At 43.9% G+C, this 23,172-nt stretch overlaps 1 protein-coding gene across 1 annotated transcript in view; it reads right to left on the bottom strand.

The window, feature by feature from the left end:
* The window catches only part of LOC132816906 (X-ray radiation resistance-associated protein 1-like), a 29,287-nt gene extending 6,966 nt beyond the window's left edge, over positions 1-22,321 (bottom strand). Inside the window, exons 1-7 of the mRNA XM_060826923.1 lie at positions 22,237-22,321; positions 19,887-19,977; positions 14,993-15,111; positions 13,058-13,330; positions 6,536-6,689; positions 5,441-5,556; positions 1,626-1,731 (exon numbers count right to left, since the gene is read on the bottom strand). Coding sequence (XP_060682906.1) covers positions 1,626-1,731; positions 5,441-5,556; positions 6,536-6,689; positions 13,058-13,330; positions 14,993-15,111; positions 19,887-19,977; positions 22,237-22,314 — 937 coding nt within the window. The 5' untranslated portion in view covers positions 22,315-22,321. The remainder of the gene's footprint in view (positions 1-1,625; positions 1,732-5,440; positions 5,557-6,535; positions 6,690-13,057; positions 13,331-14,992; positions 15,112-19,886; positions 19,978-22,236) is intronic.
* Positions 22,322-23,172: the final 851 nt, after the last annotated feature.

Raw genomic sequence — 23,172 nt, 5'->3', positions numbered from 1 at the left:
CGGGGGGATGAAATGATCATGAAAGGGAAAATACATTCCAATAATCATTTTGGGGAGCATCACATGCCGTCTCGTCCTGAAGTTCTGAGGGGGTTATATTGTTTCTCTGCACAGAAGCTGCAAGACCCGCTGTGATTCTTCAGTATTTCCTGTCTTTATCACAGTCAGCACTGATTAGCCAGTTTGAAGATGTGTGGGTCGATGATCACTCATTGAAGATCCTCAAGTATCAGAATAACTAAGTTTATAAAAAATCTGGAAAAATCTTGAATTTTCAGATTGGTGTCGGGGAGCTTACATTTATGACATGAAAAAATTCATGCCAGCAGGGAATGCATAAGTTGCTGGAAATACTCAGCCGGTCTTGCAGCGATTTTGGATAACAGAGTTGAAAACATCAACTGCAAGCAGAGTCAAGAGTGTGTTGCTGGAAAAGCACAGCAGGTCAGGCAGCATCCAAGGAGCAGGAGAATCAATATTTCAGGCATAAGCTCTTCATCAGGAGTGAGGCTTGTGAGCCAGGAGGCTGAGAGATAAATGGGAGAGAGGTGGGGCTGAGAGGGGTAGTTATCTGGGAATGTGATAGGAAGATGAAGTTGGCGGTGAAAGTGATAAATTGGAGAGGAGAGTGGAGCAGATAGGTGGGAAGAAAGATGGACAGGTAGGACAGTTCAAGAGGGCAGTGTCGAGTTAGAGGCCTGGGACTGGGCTAAGGTCGGGGGAAGGGAAATGAGGAAACTGGTAAAATCCACATTGATCCCGTGGTGGCAAGAAGTGCAAAACCTGCACCCAAACCCCCCCCTCCCCCCCCTCACCTCCACCCAAGGCCCCAAAGGAGCCTTCCACATCCGACAGAAATTTACCTGTAATTGCACACATGTCATCTACTGTATCTGTTGTACCCGGTGTGGTCTCCTCTACATCAGGGAGACAGGATGCCAACTTGCGGATTGTTTCAGAGAACATCTCTGGGACACCTGTACCTACCAACCCCACCGCCCCGTGGCTGAACACTTCAACTCCCCCTCCCACTCCACTGAGGACATGCAGGTCCTGGGCCTCCTCCATCGCCAAACCCTAACCACCTCATGCCTGGAGGAAGAACGCCTCATCTTCAATCTTGGGACCCTGAAACCACATGGGATCAATGTGGATTTCACCAGTTTCCTAATTTCACCGCCCCCGACTTATCCCAGTCCCAAGCCTCCAACTCAGCACTGTCCTCTTGAACGGTCCATCTTTCTCTCCACCTATCCACTCCACCCTCCTCTCCATTTTCACCCCCACCTTCATCTACCTGTCACATTTCCAGCTACCTCCCCCCAGCAACCCCTCTCCCATTTATTTCCCAGCGCCTCTGGGCCACAAGCCTCATTCCTGATGAAGGGCTTATGCCCAAAATGTTGATTCTCCTGCTCCTTGGATGCTGCCTGACCTGCTGTGCTTTTCCAGCAACACATTCTCAACTCCGATCTCCAGGATCTGCAGTCCTCACTTTCTCTGAACCAACTGCAACATTCAAGGGTCAGTGTGACATTCCAATGCGGGACAGAATAAATTGGATGGGCAGAATGGAGATCTTTTCAAGTCATGCGATGATTGAAATTGAATTGATAATTAAGTACCTAATGGAATAATGTTCATCGTTCTCTGCTCCTTCATCCTTTTCAGAATCTCTTCTATTTTATCTGCTCTGCTCTTGTGACATGTGAATTCTGCTAATTTCCTTGGCTGCACAAGAGAAAACTGAATGAGTACATTTGGAAAAATCATTATTGAATTAACAGAGTCAGCACGGCTTCACAAAAACAAAACTGTGTCTGACTGATATATTCAAGGTTTTTGAATAGAGTCATAGAGATGTACAGCACGGAAACAGACCCTTCAGTCCAACCCATCCATGTCGACCAGATATCCCAACCCAATCTAGTCCCACCTGCCAGCACCCAGCCCATATCCCTCCAAACCCTTCCTATTCATATACCCATCCAAATGCCTCTTAAATGTTGCAATTGTACCAGCCTTCACCACTTCCTCTGGCAGTTCATTCCATACACGTACCACCCTCTGTGTGAAAAAGTTGTCCCTTAGGTCTCTTTTATACCTTTCCCCTCTCACCCTAAACCTATGCCCTCTAGTTCTGGACTCCTCAACCCCAGGGAAAAAAACTTTGTCTATTTATCCTATCCATGCCCCTCATAATTTTGTAAACCTCTATAAGGTCATAATTTTGTAAATCTTTTCTGAACCCTTTCAAGTTTCACAACATCCTTCCAATAGGAAGGAGACCAGAACTGCACACAATATTCCAACAGTGGCCTAACCAATGTCCTGTACAGCCGCAACATGACCTCTCAACTCCTGTACTCAATACTCTGACCAATAAAGGAAAGCATACCAAATGCCTTCTTCGCTATCCTATCTACCTGTGACTCCACTTTCAAGGAGCTATGAACCTGAACTCCAAGGTCTCTTTGTTCAGCAACACTCCCTAGGACCTTACCATTAAATATATAAGTCCTGCTAAGATTTGCTTACCCAAAATGCAGCACCTCACATTTATCTGAATTAAACTCCATCTGCCACTTCTCAGCTAATTGGCCCATCTGATCAAGATCCTGTTGTAATCTGAGGTAACCCTCATTGCTGTCCACTACACCTCCAATTTTGGTGTCATCTGCAAACTTACTAACTGTACCTCTTATGCTCGCATCCAAATCATTTAGGTAAATGACAAAAATGACAAAAAATCTGAGTGTATTGAGGGGAACTAGTGGTTCTTCGCACAAACCTTGAACACTTACGGTTGTGAAGTACTTGGACTTCCAGAAAGCATTTCAAGGTATCCCACAAAAAGTTAAGCAATGACAGCCCAGAGTGTTGGAGGTAGTATATCGGCATGGATAGAGAATTGCTTAAGGACAGGAAACAGTGAGTGGGGATAAGGGGTTCTTTTTCAGGTTGGGAACCAGCGGGGATCAGTACAAGGACTGCGACTGTTTACAATCTATAGTAATAATTTGCAGGAAGGAAGCAAGTACAGAACAACCTCGATTATCCGAACGAGATTAACAGGTAATATTGTGTTTGTATGACTGATTGTTCATATAACGGATAACGTTTTTATAGGACCTCAAGATCTTGTTTGGATAATCTGAAATTCAGAAAATTGACTTTCGGATAACTGAGGTCATTCTGTATACTGTTGCAAAATTTGCAGATGACACAAAAAATTGGTAAAAACAATGACTGCAGATGCTGGAAACCAGATTCTAGATTAAAGTGGTGCTGGGAGAGCACAGCAGTTCAGGCAGCATCCAAGGAGCAGCGAAATCGACGTTTCGGGCAAAAGCCCTTCAAGTTGTGATGGGAATACAAAAATTCACAGAGAGATAATGATAGATTAAGTATGTGAGCAAAAAAACTGATAAATAGAGTATAATGTGTGAAAATGTGAAGTTGTTCATTTTGAAAGGGAGAGTACTCTGTACCTGGAGAAAAACTGCAGGAAGCTGTAACATATCAGCCATGATCGAACGAGGGATTACAAAAACCAAATGGCCTAATTCTGCTCTTATAGCTTATGGTCTCAGTTCTATTATAAAGGGACTTAGGGATACTTGTGCTTGAACACAGAAAGCTAGCATACAGGTGCAGCAGTTAATAAGGGAGGCTAATGGAATATTGGCCCTTATTTCAAGGGGGTTGGAGTGTGAGAGGAGGCAAGTCTTACTGCAATTGTACAAGGTGCTGGTGAGACCACATCTGGAGCACTGTGAGCAGTTTTGGTCCCCTTATTTAAGAAAATATATTATTTCACTGGAGGCAGTTCAGAGAAGGTTCATGAGGATGATCCCTGGGATGGAGGGACTGTCTTACAGGCAAAGGGTAAACAGGTTGGGACTGACTGGAATTTAGAATGAGGGACAATCTCGTTGAAACATATAGCATTCTTAAGGAGCTTTACAGGGTCAATGTTGAGAGAATGTTTTCCCTCAAGGGAGGGTCTAGAACCAGAGGACACAGTCTCCGTATAAAGGGGCACCAGTTTCAGACTGAGATGGGGAGGAATTTCTTCTCTCAGAGGGTTGAGAGTCTTTGGAACTCCTCGTCACAGAGAGCTGTGGGGGCAGAGTCCTTGTGGATATTTAAGGCTGAGATAGAATTTCAGGAAGTCAAGAGTCAAAGGAAAAGGACAGGAAAGTAAGCGTGAGGAACATCAGATCAGCCATGATGTTATTGAATGGTGGAGCAGGCTATTCCTCTTCTCCTGCATGAGGCCTTTTGTGGCCATCGGTAAGAGAAGTGTTCCAAATGTCAGACCCCTTAATTTGTATGACACCACTTTCTCTAACTGACCAACTGGGTAAGTTAAAGGCCAACAAAGGTTTCCCATTCTGATGTCTTACTGAGGGAATGCTGCCTGGGCAGACGGCTTGGCTGTCTACTCCAGGAGATGGTGCAGAACCCAGGCCCCAATTCAACAAAACAAGACAGAAGACTGTGCTCGAGTTCTCCCTCAATCAACACCACAAACAGATTAAGGTCAGCTACTGGGATCTTTCAAAGTGAGAAAGGATTGGATACTCTGAAGGCAGGAAACATGTTTCCGAGCCAGAGGACACAGCTTAAAAACATGGGGTAGGCCATTTAGGACAGCGATGAGGAGAAACTTCTTCACCCAGAGAGTGGTGACTGTGTGGAATGCTCTGCCCCAGAGGGCAGTGGAGGCCCAGTGTCTGGATTCATTTAAGAAAGAATTGGAAAGAACTCTCAAAGATAGTGCAATCAAGGGTTATGGAGATAAGGCAGGAACAGGATACTGATTAAGGATGATCAGCCATGATCATATTGAATGGTGGTGCAGGCTCGAAGGGCAGAATGGCCTACTCCTGCACCTCTTGTCTATTGTCTAAATGGCTGCTTTTCTGCAGTATTGGCAACACTGCACATGGCACTATGGTGTCAGTCTTTGCTCTCTCCATTGAATCATAAGATTCTTGACTCAGGTCTCACTTTAAAGACCCAAGTTCCATAGTCTCCACTTCCAACAGTGGTGGGATTTTACTGAATGCTGCATTGTCAAAATTACTATCTTTTGAATGAGATTTTAAACCAAGGCCCCATCTGCCCTCTAAAGATGATATAAACATTGCTACAACACTCTTCAAAAAAAAACAGCAGGGCAATTCTTCCTAGTGCCCTGGGACAAATACTTACCCTTAAACCAAAATCAGTAAAACAGATTCTCCTGCCATTTGCTGTTTGTGGGAACATGCTATGCACAAGTTGTTTGCCATATTTCCAACATTAGGATAGTGACTAAATTCAAAAAGCACTCATTAGGTATAAAGCACATTGGAACATCCTGAGATGGTGAAAGGTGCAGTGGTTATTCATTTTCTGATTCCTAGAGTGATGTGACAATAAAGTACTATACCATTCTTGCCCTGGGCACATAGGGCTCTCTTTGGAGGTTCACTCTGGCAAATGGGTCAGGGTACAGTTGTAGCTTCCGAAGTGAGCGTTCCAATTGTTGAACATTCTGCTGAATTCCTGGAGAGTCAAACGAGAACAAAAACAAACTGCTGAAGGTTCTGGAAGACTGAAACTCAAACCTACTGTACAGAAGACTGAACACACACCAGCTGGTTTCAAAACAGTTCCTACCCTCCTGTTGTTAGAATACTGAATGGACTCACAAACTCTTAACATTCGCCTGTACCTGTGTTTTTGTTTTTGCTGCTGTTTACGTATTATTTACTATCTATGCTACAGATCGGTGATCTGCCTGTATTGCCCACAAGATAAAGCTTTTCACTGTGCCTCAGTACACGTGACAATAAATTCAATTTCTTTTAGATTAGATTCCCTACAGTGTGGAAACAGGCCCTTCAGCCCAACCAGTCCACATTGACCGTCTGAAGAGTAACCCATTCAGACCCATTTCCCTCTGACTAATGCCCCTAACACTACGGGCAATTTAGCATGGCCAATTCACCTGACCTGCACATCTTTGGACTGTGGGAGGAAACTGGAGCACCCAGAGGAAACACACACAGACACGGGGAGAATGTGCAAACTCCACACAGACAGTCACCCGAGGCTGGAATCAAACCTGTGACCATGGTGCTGTGAGGCAGCAGTGCTAATCACTGAGCCACCATACAATGGGGAAGAGGGCCACTAGGATTCAGTAGTATATCCGGATGTCAAATCCTGGAGCATCTATTCCTGGAGGTTACATGCTCTCAATTTCAACATTTCCAAACTTCTGCCATTTCTTCCAACACTTGTATTACTGGAAGGATTCGATGAAATTTAAAGTAACTTTTTTTTAGAAAACCAATGATCTGATTTCCGACATTTCCTCACAGCAGTGGGCAGATGGTTCCTCATCAATTCCTGGAGACTGCAGGACAATTCCTAGAAGAGCTGGTAACATCAGCTGATGCTCATAATGCAGAAGTATTGGACCTCTCTGAGATGATAGGGGGTGGGGGAGGAAGCTATGGATGGGAGTAGGATCTCTTACCAAGTGGTTCCACAAAGTCAGGGTCAGGATTTGCATCCAGAAGTTCTTCATAGCCTCGATATTTTTCAGGAAGATTAGATGTGAATGAGGATGCTTCAGTAAATGTTTCCTTCAGACTCTCCAACCCTTCACTCTTCGGTGTCACATTGTCAACCTTTGGGAAATAAAAATCAGCGCACAGAGATATTGGAACTCACAGGACTGCCATAGGCTCAATGTTTCTTCAGGCTCTAGTGTAGGGTAAGGAGTGACAATGCGATAGGTAGAGAGCTCCAGCAAGATACAGTGAAAGTACTATTGATTTCAGAGAAAACACAGTGTTAACATTAGTGTGCTCAAAAGGAGACCGTGCCAACACAACTGAGGGTTACAGAGTACACAACACACTGAAGGGATAGACTAAGAAATTACAGGCCGGTCAGTTTAACCTCAGTGGAGGGCAAATTATTAGAAAGAATTCTGAGACAGAGAATATATATCCACTTGGAGAAACATGGATTAATGAATGATAGTATGGGTTTGTTAAGGGGAGGGTTGATTGAATGTTTTGAGGGAGTAACCAGGATTGTAGATGAGGATAATACTTTTGACATGGTGTACATGGACTTTAGCAAAGCTTTTGATAAAGTATCTCAGATTGGTCAAGAAAGTAATGAACTCATGGGGATCCAAAGTTAAGTGGCACATTTGAGTTTTGGCTCGGAAGCAGACACAGAGGGCGATAGTAGAGGGGGGTTCCTGTGGCTGCAAGTCCGGCTCCTGTGGTTTCCATCACTGCTGGTGACCTTGCTAATTCTAATGTACGGATATGATCAGGATGTTTGCAGATGCACAAAAACTGTGGGGTGGTAAATTGGAAATTTGCATCACATGTAGACAGGGTGGTTAAGAAGGCATTTAGCATGCTGGTCTTCATTGCTCAGACCTTTTGAGTTTAGAAGTTAGGACATAGCTTTAAATTAAGGGGTGGTAGGTATAGGACAGATGTTAGGGCTAGATTCTTCACACAGCGGGTTGTGAGTTCATGGAATGCCCTGCCCGTATCAGTGGTGAACTCTCCTTCTTTATGGTCATTTAAGCGGGCATTGGATAGGCATTTGGAAGTTATTGGGCTAGTATAGGTTAGGTAGGATTCGGTCGGCGCAACATCGAGGGCCGAAGGGCCTGTACTGCGCTGTATCCTTCTATGTTCTATGTTCTATGACACCATGTTGAGGTTGTCCAGGACACTGGTGAGGCCTCTTCTGGAACACTGTGTGCAGTTCTAGTTCCCCTTTTATAGGAAGGATATAATTAAACTGGAGAGGGTTCAGAAAAGATTTATCAGAATGTTGCCAGGAATGGAAGGTTTTAGTTATAAAAATAGGCTGGGATTTTCTTTACTGGAACGTAGGAGGTGGAGGGGTGTCCTTATAGAAGTTTATAAAATCGTTATAAGGTTTGACAAGTTAAAAACTTGGGTCATATTTTTAAGGTGAGAGGAGAAAGATTTAAAAAAACAAAACAGGCAATCTTTTTACACAGAGAGTGGTTGGTTTGTGGAATGAACTTCCAGAGGAAGTGATGGATGAGGGTATAGTTACAATGTTTAAAAGATATTTAGATAAGTACATGAATAGAAAATGTTTGGAGGGTTATGGGCCAAATACAGGCAGGTGGGACTAGTTTAGTTTGTGAACAGGGTCAGTGCATTGAGCATAGGAGTTGGGAGTCATGTTGCAGCTGTACAGGACATTGATTAGGCCACTTTTGGAATACAGCATGCAATTCTGGGCTCCCTGCTAAAGGAAGGATGTTAATTGGACAGGCAGGAGGCTGGAAGAACCCGGCAAGCCAGGCAGCATCAGGAGATGGAGAAGTTGACGTTTTGGGTATAATCCTTCTTCAGGACTGGGGGTGGGTGTAGGGGGAGCTGCAGATAAAGGGGGTGGCAGGAACAGGGTGGTGAAGTGGGGATAGGTGTATACAGGCAAAGGGTATGACCTGGTTGGTCAATTGAAGGAATGAATCCAGTTGGTGGCTGGGAGGGGTGAAACGGAGGGGGAGGGGAGAAGGGAAGAAACGATATTTGAAAGTGAAGAACTCAATGTTGAGTCCTCCGGGCTGCAGGCTGCCCAGATGGAAGATGAGGTGTTGGTTCGTTATGGCAATGGAAGAGGCAAAGGATGGTCATGTTGGAAAGGGAATGGGAAGGGAATTAAAATAGGCTGTGACTGGGAGGTCCTGCAGACCCAACTGTGATGCTCAGCGAAATGTTCAGAGATTACATGCGGTCTGGTCTCCCTGATGTAGAGAAGACCACATCGGGAGCACCTGATGCAGTAAGCTAGGTTGGAAGTACTCCTTGGATGCTGACTGAACTGCTGTGCTGTTCCAGCACCACTAATCCAGAACCTGGTTTCCAGCATCTGCAGGCATTGTTTTTACCTGGGTTGGTTAAAGTGGACAAGTGATCCTCTGTCTCACTTAGAAAGATCTTTTGCAGACCTGGATGGCGGTGAGGGGGGTGGTGTACTGGCAGGTTTTTACATCTTTTCCAGTTACAGGGGAAGGTATCTGTGGGTTCAGGGGGTCAGTGGGGACAGTGGTGCAAACCAAGGACTGTTGAAGGGAACGGTCCTTGCAGAAGGTGGAGAGGGGTGGGAAGGGGAGGATGTTCTTAAGGGTAGGGTCTAGTTGGAGTTGGTGGAAGTGTTTAAGGATGGTGCATTGGAAGCGGAGACTGGTGGGGTGTTAGGTAAGGACAAGGGGCACTCTGTCTTTATCATGTTTGGAGGGGGTTGGGTTTAGAGCAGTAGAACAGGGAATGGAGATGGTGTGATGGAGGGCTGTCTGGATGGAAATGCATGTTGTTCGAAATAGGTGGACATCTGGGAAGCTTTGGAGTGGAACGTCTCCTCGAGTGAGCAGATGTGATGAAGGCAGAAGAATTGGGAGAAGGGGATAGATTTCTTGCAGGATCCTGGGTGCAAGAAGGTGTAGTTCAGGTAGTTATGGGAGTCTGTGGATTTGTAGTAAACGTCTGTCTGGAGGTTGTCGCTGGAGGTGGAAATGGAGAGGTCAAGGTGGGGTCAAGGTAGGGGAGAGCGATGTCCTAGATGGACCAAGTGAATTTGAAGGTGAGGTGGAAGTTGTGGGTGAGGTCGATGTTGTCAAACCTGAAAGGGTTCAGAAAAGATTTATGAGGAAGTTGCCAGGGTCGGAGGATTTGAGCTACAGGGAGAGGCTGAATAGGCTGGGGGTATTTTCCCTGGAGCGTCGGAGGCTGAGGGGTGATCTTATACAGGTTTATAAAATCATGAGGAACATGTATAGGGTAAATAGACAAGCTCTTTTGCCCAAAGTGGGGGAGTCAATCTTGAGAGCATAGGTTTAGGGTGAGAGGGGAAAGATTTAAAAGGGACCTATTGGGCAAATTTTTCATTCAGAGGGTGGTACGTGTATGGAATGAGCTGCGGCAGAAGTGGTGGAGGCTGGTACAATTACAATATTTAAAAGGCATATGAATGGGTATGAATAGGAAAGGAAGGGTTTAGAGGGATATGGGCTAAAAGCTGGCAAATGGGACTAGGTTTATTTAGGATATCTGGTCGGCATGGACATGTTGGACCATAGGGTCTGTTTCCGTGCTGCATGTCTCTATAACTCTATGATTCTATGGTTGGTTGGACTTAAGTGTCTGCTTCCATGCTGTTTCACTCTATAAATAATGAGGAGGAATCGCCACAACCTGCAGGAGAATATGAATGGACTGCTCAGATGTGTAGAATAGTGACAAATGTACCTAAGGTTGAGGTTCTGGATGTAGGTATTACCATATTAGGTAATATTTTCAGTGAGCTGCTGGACAAAGCATTGCTGATGATTCCTGCTTTCTATTTATATGTTTGGGTTTCTTTGGGTTGGTGATGTCATTTCCTGTGGTGACATCATTTCCTATTGGAATGTCATTTCCTGTTCTTTTTCTCAGGGAGTGATAAATCGGGAACAAGTCAATGTATTTGTTGATAGAGTTCCGGTTGGAATGCTTCTTGGAATTCTCATGCGTGTCTCTGTTTGGCTTGTCCTAGGATGGACGTGTTGTCCCAGTTGATGTCACAGCCCTGTTTACATCAATCAATATCAGCCTGGCCAAGGAAACACTGACTACACTATTAGAAGACCCAAAGACACATACACCAACACAGCATCGTCAATCTAGTAGACCTATGCCTTACCACCCACTTCACCTTTAACAACAAAACCTACAGTCAAACCAATGGAACACCCATGGGATCTCCAGTATCAGGGTTCTTAGTAGAGACTCGAACAAACAGCTCTGCCAAACATCCAACCCAAACTTTGGGTCTGCTATATGGATGACACCTTTGTCATCAGTAATGAATCAAATCAGAGGAAACCTTCAAGACCATCAATAATACCCTTACTGGCATGAAATTCACTAGAGAGGAGGAAAACAACAACAAACTGCCATTCCTAGATGCCACAGGGGAGCGAACTTCAAACCAGCATCTACAGGAAATCAACACATACAGACCAAATATTGAACTACAGAGGCAAATATCCCAATATCCACAAACAAAGCTGCATCAGAACATTATTTCAATGAGCCACCACACACTGTAGCACAGAGGAACTACACAGAGCAGAGGAAAATCACCTAGACAGTGTACTCAAAAAGAACAGGTACCCAATGGACACAGTTGGCAGATTTCTCAGCAACAAACACAAACAAGCAGACAAAACGTGTCCAGAAATCCTAGCCACTCTCCCCTACATCAAAGGCATCTCGGAAATGACTGCCAGACTCCTTGGCATCATGGTAGCCCACAAACCCACTAACACACTAGAACAGCAGCTAATGAAATTGAAAGACCCTATACAGACAACAAACAAAACTAATACCATTTACAAAATACCTTACAAGGTCTATAACAAATAATACATTGGACAAACAGGCGAAAACTAGCCACCTGGCTACATGAACATCAACCAGCCAAAAAACAACATGACCCTCTCTCACTAATATCCTCACATACAGATGAGGAAGGACACCACTTCAATTGGGACAACACATCCATCCTAGAACAAGCCAAACAGAGACATACATGAGAATTCTTAGAAGCATGGCATTCCAACCAGACCTCTATCAACAAACTTGGACCCAATTTACCACTCCCTGAGAAAAAGAACAGGAAATGACATCCCAACAGGAAATGACATCACCAACCCAAAGAAACCCAAACATATAAATAGAAAGCAGGAATCATCAGCAATGCTTCGTCCGGAGGCCCACTGAAGATGTTACCTAGTATGGTGAGCTGTTACCCAGCTCAGCGAACAAGCCTACATCTGGAAATGTGTGATGTAAATGCATTTGGGGAGAGCTGGTAAGGCAGGGTTACACTATAAATGGCAGGTTCCCAGAAAATACAGAAGATCAGAGGGACTTTAGTGTGCACATCAAAAGATCCCTATAGGTAGCATGGTAAGGTGGTTAAGAAGACATATGGGATACCTGCCTTTACTGGCTGAGGCATAGAATAAAAAAATCAGGAGGTTACGTTGGAACTGTATAAAACACTGGTTAGATCACAACTGAGTGCTATGTGCAGTTCTGGTCACCACATTATAGGAAAGATGTGATTGCAATAGAGAGGAGACTTACCAAGATGCTGCTGCCTGGAGGACCTGAGCTGTGAGGAACAATTAGATTGAAAACAACCACAACCAATGTAGCAGCGAAGATTGAAAGGGGTCCTGATAGAGGTATGCATGGTAATGAGGGGCATAGATCGGGGGAACAGGAAGATACATCTTCTGATAGTAGAGAGGTCAATAACAAGGGAGCCTAGATTTAAGGTAAGATGAATAGGGCTCAGAGAGGAGTTGAGTACAAACCTTCACACTCAGAAGGCACTGCCTATAATGGCGATTGAGTCAGAATCTCTTGTGATATTTAAGCAACATTTAGATATTCACTTTCATAGACTCCAGGGCTATGGGTCAACAGCTGGAAAATGGAATCAGATCTTGGTTGACTGATATGGACACAATGGTCAAATTGTCTCCTTCTGCGCTGGAAACATTTAGGAGTCTATAAGTCAGCTGAGGGAATTTAAATTAAATTTGCAAAATAAAATTTGGAATCAGAGGCTAGTCTAAGTTATGGTGATCATGAAATTATCATTGATTGTTGTAAAAACCTATCTCTGTGGTCGTATTCTTTAGGGAAGCAAATCTGCTGTCCTTACCCAGACTGCCCTACATGTGACTCCAGACCCATAGCAACATAGTTAACTCTTAACTGCCCCCCGAAATGGCTAAGCAAAACATTGGAGTTTAAGGGCATTTAGGAATGAGCAACTAATGTTGACTTTTCCAATGAGGCCAAAATTGCAAAGAAAGTGGTTCATCTGAATTTGAGATTTTATTACTTTTCTCAATGCACTGTGCCATTAACTCCCTGTTCCTCTAACATAAAAAGCAGTCTATAATCATGGTATCTTTGATAGAACTGACCTGGGTCATGAAGAACCCCTCTATTTCCTTTTCTTTGATTGTCTGATCTGAAGTCCAGGAGCTCCCTTCAGAGGACCTGCTCTCCAATGGGCAGACCCTGTGTGATATTAATGACAGAAGGTCTGAGCAGATGGCAAGTGGTGGTGTTGGAATTTCCATCTCTTCATCATCAGACTGGCTCTCTCCTTCTCCATCCTGGTCCAGCTCCAGGAGCTGCTCAGCGGCTTCCAACACCAGGTCCTGTTTAGGAATCCGCGGAATGTGACTGTTGACCTGAAACAGCAAAAGGGAACTTCCTCAAGTAGTGATCCAGTAGTACATGAGACACAGTCCAGAATCTGGACTATGAAGGTTCCCTAGCCCTAGCACTCCTACAGCAGGAAGCCAACCTGATCATTACGTCATTGCTCATACACTGAAGAATCCCCAAAAATCCTGGAATTCCAAGCAGTGGGAAATTAAATATGAAATAGTTAAGCGCCTTAGTGCAGCTGTCCCAATGATGAAAAATTTACAGCTCCATATTGCTTTGAGAAAATAGTGACCATCTGTAATCAACCCACTGTTGGTTTAGGTTGTGGGGGAGACGGGGTGGGTGGGAGATGAGCAGGTTTCTGAGTTGTGATCTGGAACAGACTGCTGGAAAGGGCAGATTCAGTATAAGACTATGGGGAAGCAGCATAATTGGATACCTCTCCCAAAGAGGTCGCACAGAGAGTATCAGTCTGCACTGTCATTCAATGATTTAAAGTTCAAAAGCAGAGTTCCTACCGAACCCCTGGCAACAAGAGTAACTTGCCCACACTGCAACTCAAGGAGCTCCCACAGCGAGAAAGGTGTGAACTTCACAATTGAAACTCTTAGTCTGCCCTGACAGTGGAAGGCATGAGCCCTGTTACATGTGCAACTGGAATTTGTCACAACAGTAGGGAGACACACTGAAGTGAGGAACCCCCTGCACACTCAGGCCCTAATCCCATCAGGTCCTGATCCGAATATTTAACATGAAGAACCTGCCAGCTTCGGACAAGCACGTTTACCGGCCACTGCAGGAAGCTAGTTAAAATCCACCACAAATGATCTGGGAGGTTGGATGTAAATACCATCAGATTTACAGCCCACCTTACTGCATTCTGTCAGTTTTGATAAAGTCAGCTGCAGTGAGTATTTTTCTGATCTCTCTAACCTCCTCCAGTCTTGCAAGGTCTCTGCATTCCTCACTTTCTGGACTCACAAACATCCTCAAATTGGATCCCTCCATCACTCACACAGGCGTCCCTGCCCAGAATTCCTTCCCAAACCCTGTCCGCCCCACTCACATTTTCATTCTTAAATTGGACTCTGTGGCCAAGCTTTGATCCCCTATCTTAGTACTTCCTGATATGGCTGAGTGTGCAATGTTGTTTAATCCTGTAAAATTTCTCTGGATGTTTTACAATATTAAAGATGAAATACAAATGCAATTACTTTTTGAGAAATCTTTGTTGATAGCGGTACTCAACATATCCACCATAAGCCTGACTCTATGTCCTCTTGCCCTGCAGTATTTTGGTTCACCTTTTCTATCCCATTAAGTTTCCATTAACCTCTGAAATGTCTCAGAATGTACTTACTGTCCAATAAATACTACAGCAATTTGCCAAACCTCCTTCAACAGCATCTTCCTCTATCATGAAGGGCAGCAGACATATGGGAACACCATCCCTGCAAGTTCCCCTCCAAGCCACTCACCATTCTGACTTGGAATTATGTCGCCCATCCTTCAGTGTTGCTGAGTCAAAAGTTCTGGAACTCCCTCCCTCAGGGCATTGTGTGTCTATTTACAGCAGTGGTTCAAGAAGGCAGCTCACCCCCACCTTCTGCAGGGAATGGAGATGGGATGGATGATAAATGCTGACAACACCCACATCCACTGAACAAATATAACAACGTTACCTTGCGCTTGTGATTAAAGACATTGTACACTGGTGGTTTCTCTGGGGGCCGGGGCTTGTCTCTGATCACCTCAATCCCGAGTCTGTCCTGAAACATGGAGAGCACTAGCAGGTGCTTCACTGAATGGGAAAATGAAGAGGATCTGTGTAAGAACGGTCATTACAATGTGTTTGTGCAAAGTAAAATAGTATATATACATACATACACACCCACACACGCTAAATGGAGCACCGCGTGTCTCAGTAGTTAACACTGCTGCTTCACAACGCCAGGGACCCAGGTTTGATTCCAACCTCGGGCAACTGTCTGTGGGGAGTTTGCACATTCTCCCCGTATCTGTGTGAGTTTCATCCGGGTGCGCCGATTTCCTCGCACAGTCCAAAGATGTGCAGATCAGATGAATTGGCAATGCTAAATTGCCCATTGTGTTAGGTGTATCAGTCAGGGGTAAAAGTAGGGGAATGGGTCTGGGTAGGTTACTCTTCGGAGGGTCAATGTGGACTTATTGGGCCGAAGGGCCTGTTTCCATATTGTAGGGAATCTAATCTAAATCCTCTGTCCTGTCCATTGAAATAAATTGGAGTTGAATTGCAAGCTGCTCAGTGCCCAGGGCACCAATCCCAGCTTGACTATTCAAAACTTTCTCACATGTTTGAGTTGCTGGTGGGTTGTCAATTATTGGTGATCTTCAATTGCCCTCAAACTGAGTGGTCTGCTAAGCCATTTCAAAGAGCAGTTAATTAAGAGTTTAACACATTGCTGTGGGTTGGTAAGATTGGGTAAGAACAGCAGGTCTCCTTCCCTAAGGGACATCAGTGACCCAGATGGGTTTTTACGAGGAGCAAGTGTGGACTGCAGATGCTGGAGATCAGAGTCGAGAGTGTGGTGCTGGAAAAGCACAGCCTGTCAGGCAGCACCCGAGGAGCAGGAGAATCGATGTTCAGATTTAATTCACTAGCTTTCATAGGTTCATGGTGTTTTATAGCATAGAAAGAGGCCCTTCAGCCCATTACATCCATGCCAGTCATCAAGCATCTAGCTACTCCAGTCTCTTTTCCTGTACTTGGCCCATGTCCTTGTATAAGGATATTTCAAATGATCATCTAAATGTTGTGACAGTTTCACTTTTAACACCATTTCAGATAGTAATTTCCAGATAACCTCCGTTCTGACCATTCAACGGTGCAAAATAGCTCAGGACTGACTCTCCGACGGTGCTGTTCTCCTTCAGTAATAATCTTTTGATAGTGCAGAGCTTCCTCTTAACTGACCCTTCAACAGTGCAGAGTCCCTCGATACTGCCTCACCATCAGTCCAGTGATCCCTCAGTACTGAGTCTCCAGCGGCGCAGCGCTCTCTTCCCTCCATCAGTGCAGTGGGGAAGTCAGCAGATAATTAATATCAGCAAATTAGTAATCCAGAGGTTAGGATTAATTGTGGAGGAAGATAAGTTTAAATGTAATCAAGAATAAAAAACTGGGATTGACAGCTAGTACTAGTAATGGTCAGGGACATTCGGCCTCAGACCTTCGCATGACCAACCTCCAAGGCAGACCTTGGGACACTCAACAACACATAGTGGCTGAGTAGAGGCATGGGGCTGGCCTCAACCGGATTCTTGGCTTCATGTCACACTACAGGCGACCTCACTGTACTAAACACACACACACACACACACACTCATAAACAAGCTCTCTCTCATACATTCACATATACACTCCCACACATGCACCCTCTCACAGACTGATACCATTACACTCACTTACACACACTCTCATAGACACTCATATACCCCCCTCCCACAGACACACCCTCTCTCACAGGCACTCACACCCTGACACACACATGCACACACTCACTCGGTCTCCCCTGCACACAGACACATAAGTTTGTGGGGTGAATTTGTATTTGCAGAATTACATTTTATTTTGCTCAAAAACTGCATAAATCCATGTAAGATTCTGTAAATCCCACTTTAGAAATAGAATCAGGCTGACCTAACATTGGGACACAGACTGACTTTAATCTCACACCTTCAATGCATTATCTGAGCTGAGATGGCACCTATTGTTAAAGTTATCTTGACAACATAACTTTTTGAAAGTTCTGGGATGTCCATATGAAGGAACCAAAACAAACATGATCATTCTAAAAGATGAAAGACTTAAGCTAAATTTGTTTAATATTTCATTCCGTGACACTGCAATCCTGTTACTATAAATTCTTTCAGGCACACCTTCCTCTTTCCTGAAGAAGGGCTCATGCCCGAAACATCGATTCTCCTGCTCCTTGGATGCTGCCTGACCTGCGCTTTTCCAGCAACACATTTTCAGCTCTGATCTCCAGCATCTGCAGTCCTCACTTTCTACTATAAATTCTGTGTCTTATGATCCTGCTCCACAGCTACCTGATGAAGGAGCAGCGCTCCGAAAACTAGTGCTTCCAAATAAACTTTCGATTACTTACAGTGTGGAAACAGGCCCTTTAGCCCAACAAGTCCACACCGACCCGCAGAAGCGCAACCCACCCATACCCCTACATTTACCCCTTCACCTAACACTATGGGCAATTTAGCATGGCCAATTCACCTCACCTGCACATCTTTGGACTGTGGGAGGGAACCGGACCACCCGGAGGAAACCCACACAGACACAGGGAAAATGTGCAAACTCCACTCTGTCAGTCGCCTGAGGCAGGAATTGAACCCGGGTCTCTGGCATTGTGAGGCAACAGTGCTAACCACTGAGCCACCATGCCACCCTGTTGGACTATAACCTGGAGTTGTGTGATTTTTAACTTTGTACACCCCAGTCCAACACCGGCACCTCCAAATCAGTCCGAGTAATGGTGACCACGAAACTTTGCCATTAGTAAAATCCCATCTGGTTCACTAGCAGGAAGCTTTAGCCAGGGAACCTGCAGTTCTTACTTGGTCTGGTCACTGTCAAGGGCAATTAGAGATGATCAAAAAATTATGGCCTTGCCAGTGATGATCACATTCCATGGAAAGTAAAATAGACTGTCCATCTAACAGTGTAATACTCCCTCATTCAGTACTGCACTGTGAACCATCAGCATCATATATGTACACTTCAAAGTGGAACTTAATTCAGAACATCCCTTACTGCCAATCAATTTCTTTTGGAAGTTTAATAATTTATGTAATACATGTGAATCCAAGACTACAGCCATTGGAGGGGGGGGGGGGGGGGGGGGGTTGGTGGTAGTGGTGGGCTCTTGTGGGGCAGTGATAGTGTCCCTTCTTCTGAGCCAGGAGGCCTGGGTTCAAGTCCCACCTTTTCCAAAGATGTGCAATAACAGGTAGGTTAGAAAAAATAAAAATAGAGCCAATAATATAAGACAGTCTCTAATAAATCCAACTGAAATTTCAGGAGAAACTTCTTTCCTCAGAGAGCAGTGAGAATGTTGACCACAGAGTGTAGTTGAGGTGAAGGGATTAAGAGGGAGAAAGGAACAGAAGGAGTGAGAGAAAGAGATTGAGGGAAGGCTCATGTCGAGTATCAACACCAGCATGGACCAGAACATAAAGGTCTATAGCATCCAAGGTCAAATGACAAGCTGAATCCAAAATTGGCTCAGTGACTGGAAGTAAAAAGTGAGGTCTGCAGATGCTGGAGATCAGAGCTGAAAATGTGTTGCTGGTTAAAGCACAGCAGGTCAGGCAGCATCCAAGGATTTTCAGCTCTGATCTCCAGCATCTGTAGACCTCACTTTTTACTCGAAGATTTTAACCTACTGCGAATCCTCTTGCAAGGATGCCTACCTTGAAGAAGCTCTCTTCCTCCCTCTACAAGGATTTCAGTGAGTCTCTCTCTCTCTCTCACTGCACCCCGCAGGTCATCTCCTCTGCACAGAAGCCTTCCACCTATCACATCTCCATCGCCCCTCCCCCAAGTCCCTCCTCCCTACCTTTTATCTTAGCCTGCTGGACACACTTTCCTCATTCCTGATGAAGGGCTTTAGCCCGAAACGTCATATTTCCTGTTCCTTGGATGCTGCCTGACCTGCTGTGCTTTAACCAGCAACACATTTTCAGCTCAGTGACTGGAAGCAATGTGCAATGGTTGATGAATGCTTTTATGACTGGAAGTTAATTTCCAGTGGAGTTCTATAAGATTTGACATTTATTCTCTTGCTTTCCATAACAATGATTTAAATGTAGGGTGTCAATGATTGTGCGGTTGCTGTGTAGTTGATAGCTGTGGGAGAATTATTAGATTTGTGACAGCCATTTTGTCACATATTAAAAGCCTGGAAACCATTTTGAATCTTATCTTAGTGCCTGCTTACTAAAAGCCTGTGTTTCCCATGTCCAGCTAAGACGGTTGGCCTTGTAGCTGTACTGTTATCTAATAAACAAATTTTTGCCTTGCATGGGGCTATTCTTCTCTTTGCAAGGACCTATTATATACCAACACCTGCTTATCAGCTACTAACCAACACTGTGCAGACATTACTTGACTGAAGCTAATGACTGGGCAAGGTGCCTAGCTTGCTTTTTATCCTGCAAATTGACAGTTTGATAATTTTTAAACAATTGTAACCCTTATAATCACACAACTCTCTGTATCTCATTCAAGTGACTTGTCATCATTCGGTTGACTTGTCTCTCCCTGTGAGCTCACGAGTAAACCAGTCAGTACTTAAGGCTTGAGTGTGGCGTATTACTTCTAAATTGGACTGCTACAAGCGAGTCGCCCACTGCATGATTTATTTCACCCCCAACAGTAGTGCTACAATTTCTAAGAAATAAACAGCTTGTCTATAGTCAAAAGTAAGGATTGAAATCTCATTTGGTGGTACTTGCTGTCCATCTACATGAAGATACCATTAACACAAGAGGATAAATGGCTGCAGCAACAAGACACAGTACCGGAGTACGAGGCAACAGGATTTTTGTAGATGGTTAGTTTGTTGAGTGCCGGAAAGAGACAGACAGCCAGCAGTTCCTCATCATCCGTTATCTACAACAGAAAACACATCAGCAAAAACAAAGGCATTTGTAAAGTGCATCTTTTCCATATACTTTTCCACCTGGCACTGTCCCAGTCATGTCCAAGTCCCAGCCATGCATGAGGAAAATACCCTGAATCTGGATTCTATAGGATTATCACGTTAAGATCTTCCCCATCCTGACATCTTCCTGGCTCAGATTAACAACAGAGTAGGGTTGGGAAACTAAAGCTGCTTCACAGAATGGAAAGAGTCCATTTGGCCCATCATTCCTGTGCTGGGTCTTTGAAAGAGCTATTCAACCGTGGGAGGTAGTGATGTAGTGTTAATTTCACCAGATTCGTACTGCACAGTCCCAGATTAACTGCCCTCTGAAATGGCCCAGCATTCACTTACTTCAAAGGCAATTAAAGAATGGGAAACAAATGTTCATCTTACATCCAATGACATCCAAGGCATGAATGTATGGAATGCTTTGCTAGTTGAGGTGGTGGAAGCGAAGTCATCGGGGACATTTAAGTGACTGCTCGACATGCACATGGATAGCAGAGAGTTGAGGGGTGCATAGGCTAAGTTACTATATTTTATATTAGGATTAAGTCTCGGCACAACATTGTGGGCCTAAGGGTCTGTTCTGTGCTGTACATTTCTATGTTCTATGTTCTATGAAATAATAAATAGAGAACTGGTTCTGCGGGTTGACCATTTGCTCACTGAAATACTCATTCCACAGATTCATAAACTGCAACAGTTCATATTCTTTTCCTGTCCCATTACAACTGAATTCAAAAACAGAACAAAGAGGTTTTGGAGATGGAATTCACTTTTATACCTCCATAATTTTTGGCAGAAAACGACTCTCCTATTTGAAGGGTTAGGAAGATTGAAATATCTGGCTAATTCTAGAATATATCAGGTCAATGAGGTAATAAAACAAATCCCCTGACACAGTCTGTATAAGATATAGGTATCTATATTCACTTTTTGGAGGTGTTGGTGTTGGACTGGGGTGGACAAAGTTAAAAATCACACAATACCAGGTTATAGTCCAACAGATTTATTTGGTGGCACTAGCTTTCGAAGTGCTGCTCCTTCACCAGGTAGTTGTGGAGCAGAACCGTATGAGTCTGTATTGTATGATTCAGCTCCACAACCACCTGGTGAAGGAGCAGCACTTCGAAAGCTAGTGCCACCAAATAAACCTGTTGCACTATAACCTGGTGTTGTGTGATTTTTAACTATATTCATTTTGTTTATTTGTTCATGGGATGTACACATATTGGTTAGGCAAGCATTTATTACTCATTCCTAACTATATATCAAAAGAATTCCTCAGGTATGCTCCTATCTTCAATGCTTATAGCAGCTAGGACCAGAGGACTGGATATGAGCTCTTGAAGGATCCCCAGAACATTATACTTTTATATATTTAATTACCTAGAACAAGTTAGGATTGTTTTTGTGGGAGTGCAGACAAGTGAGGAGGGAAATCTTATAAAGACTTATGAAATTCTAACAGGACTAGACAAGATAGATGCAGGGAGGGTGTTCCCGATGGTGGGTGTGTCCATAACCAGGGGTTACAGTTTGAGGATTTGGGGTAAACCATTTAGGATGGAGGTGGGGAGACATTTCTTCACCCAAAGAATGGTGACCCTGTGGAACTCATTACCACAGGAAGCAGTTGATGCCAAAACATCAAATGTATTCAAGAGGTGGCTGGATATAGCATTTGAGATGAATGGGATCAAAGGTTATGGGGAGAAAGCACGATTAGGCTATTGAGTTGGACAATCAGCCATGATCGTGATGAATGGTGGAGCAGGCTCGAAGGGCTGAAAGGCCTCCTCCTCCAACTATCTTTCGTGTCTCTAAATGCAGCGCCCATATGTCAAAGTGTCTGCGTGTGTGTGTGCGTGTGTCTTTTTATCTCTTCCAGTTGTCAGTGAACAAATTCATAATTCAGCAATTGACTGTACATGTTGATCCTTATATCAATGATCCACTAACTCTCCAAACTGGAAAAGGTCACATGGAACTGAAACAGCTGCACTGTAAATCAGAATAAATCTGGATCTCAAACAAATGTCCAGGATCATCCTGATACAATCACTCTGAGCATTGTTTGTCTGTAGCAACTTACTAGGGATAGGATCAGGGATTTGACTGTAATTCTTGCCATCAATCCTCATGTATGCAATCAGGTAATTTAGGGAAAAATTAAAGGACAAAAGGTGAATGAGAGTGACTCAACTGGAATCTAGGCATACCTTATTTCTTGCAAGGCTGAGGTGTCTCAGCTCTGAGAATGGAGGGAGAAACTCATTCTTCTGTTTCAGAAAACACATTGGTTTTATTTTGGGAAGCTCCAGCAATTCTTCCAAACTAGCTTGCCCCTGGAACAAAGGAATGGGAAGAGGATAATTTAATTTTGTTCAAACATCTTAAAACTGAACATAATACACTACTTCAATCATTACTATTATCACAATAAAAGCAAAATGCAGATGCTGGAAATCTGAAATAAAAGCAAAAAGCGCTGGAGAAATTCAGCAATCTGATAGAATGTTTGGAGACAGAAACAAAGTCAATGTTTTGAATCTAATATGACTCTTTTTCAGAGTGATCATAACTCACTGATTGGTTCCTGGGCAGAGGAATAACTTATGTGCTCACAATATACACTCTGTTTGTGGTGAAATAACCAAGTCTGGAAGACATCTAGATATTTTCACCCACACTTGCTGCAAGTTGTTGCCTCTACACAGTAAGACCTAATGACTTCACAATTAGTGTGCCAATTGCCCTGTGCCTTCCACAAATAGTAAATGCATCTGAAATAAGGAAATTGAAGAACGAAAGTGTCTTTGAAATGTGTCCCCTCTGCAATTTTTTCCTGCATCCATATTTGTTTGTTTGATTATGTCACTTTGTATGTATAAGGGTTTAAGAAGGGGGTTAGAGTTTTATCTAGTACAGTGATGTTGATGATTTATATTTTTGCTTTCCTGCAGTTAGAATTGATTTCTACGGAACAAATAGTAGCATCTTGTTAAATACAGAAACCTAGTCTGTGTTTCTGTCATCTTATGTCCATCAGACAGGTAAATTGGGGACTTTGAGTACTTTGATTACATCTTTATCATTTGTGATGGCCCCAGTGGAGCTCAAGAATGAGCACACTTTCCAAAGTGGGTTGTTCTTCT

This window comes from Hemiscyllium ocellatum, chromosome 6 (assembly GCF_020745735.1).
Source record: "Hemiscyllium ocellatum isolate sHemOce1 chromosome 6, sHemOce1.pat.X.cur, whole genome shotgun sequence".
Classification (NCBI taxonomy): Eukaryota; Metazoa; Chordata; class Chondrichthyes; order Orectolobiformes; family Hemiscylliidae; genus Hemiscyllium; species Hemiscyllium ocellatum.
This window is presented reverse-complemented; position numbering and strand designations above follow the sequence as displayed.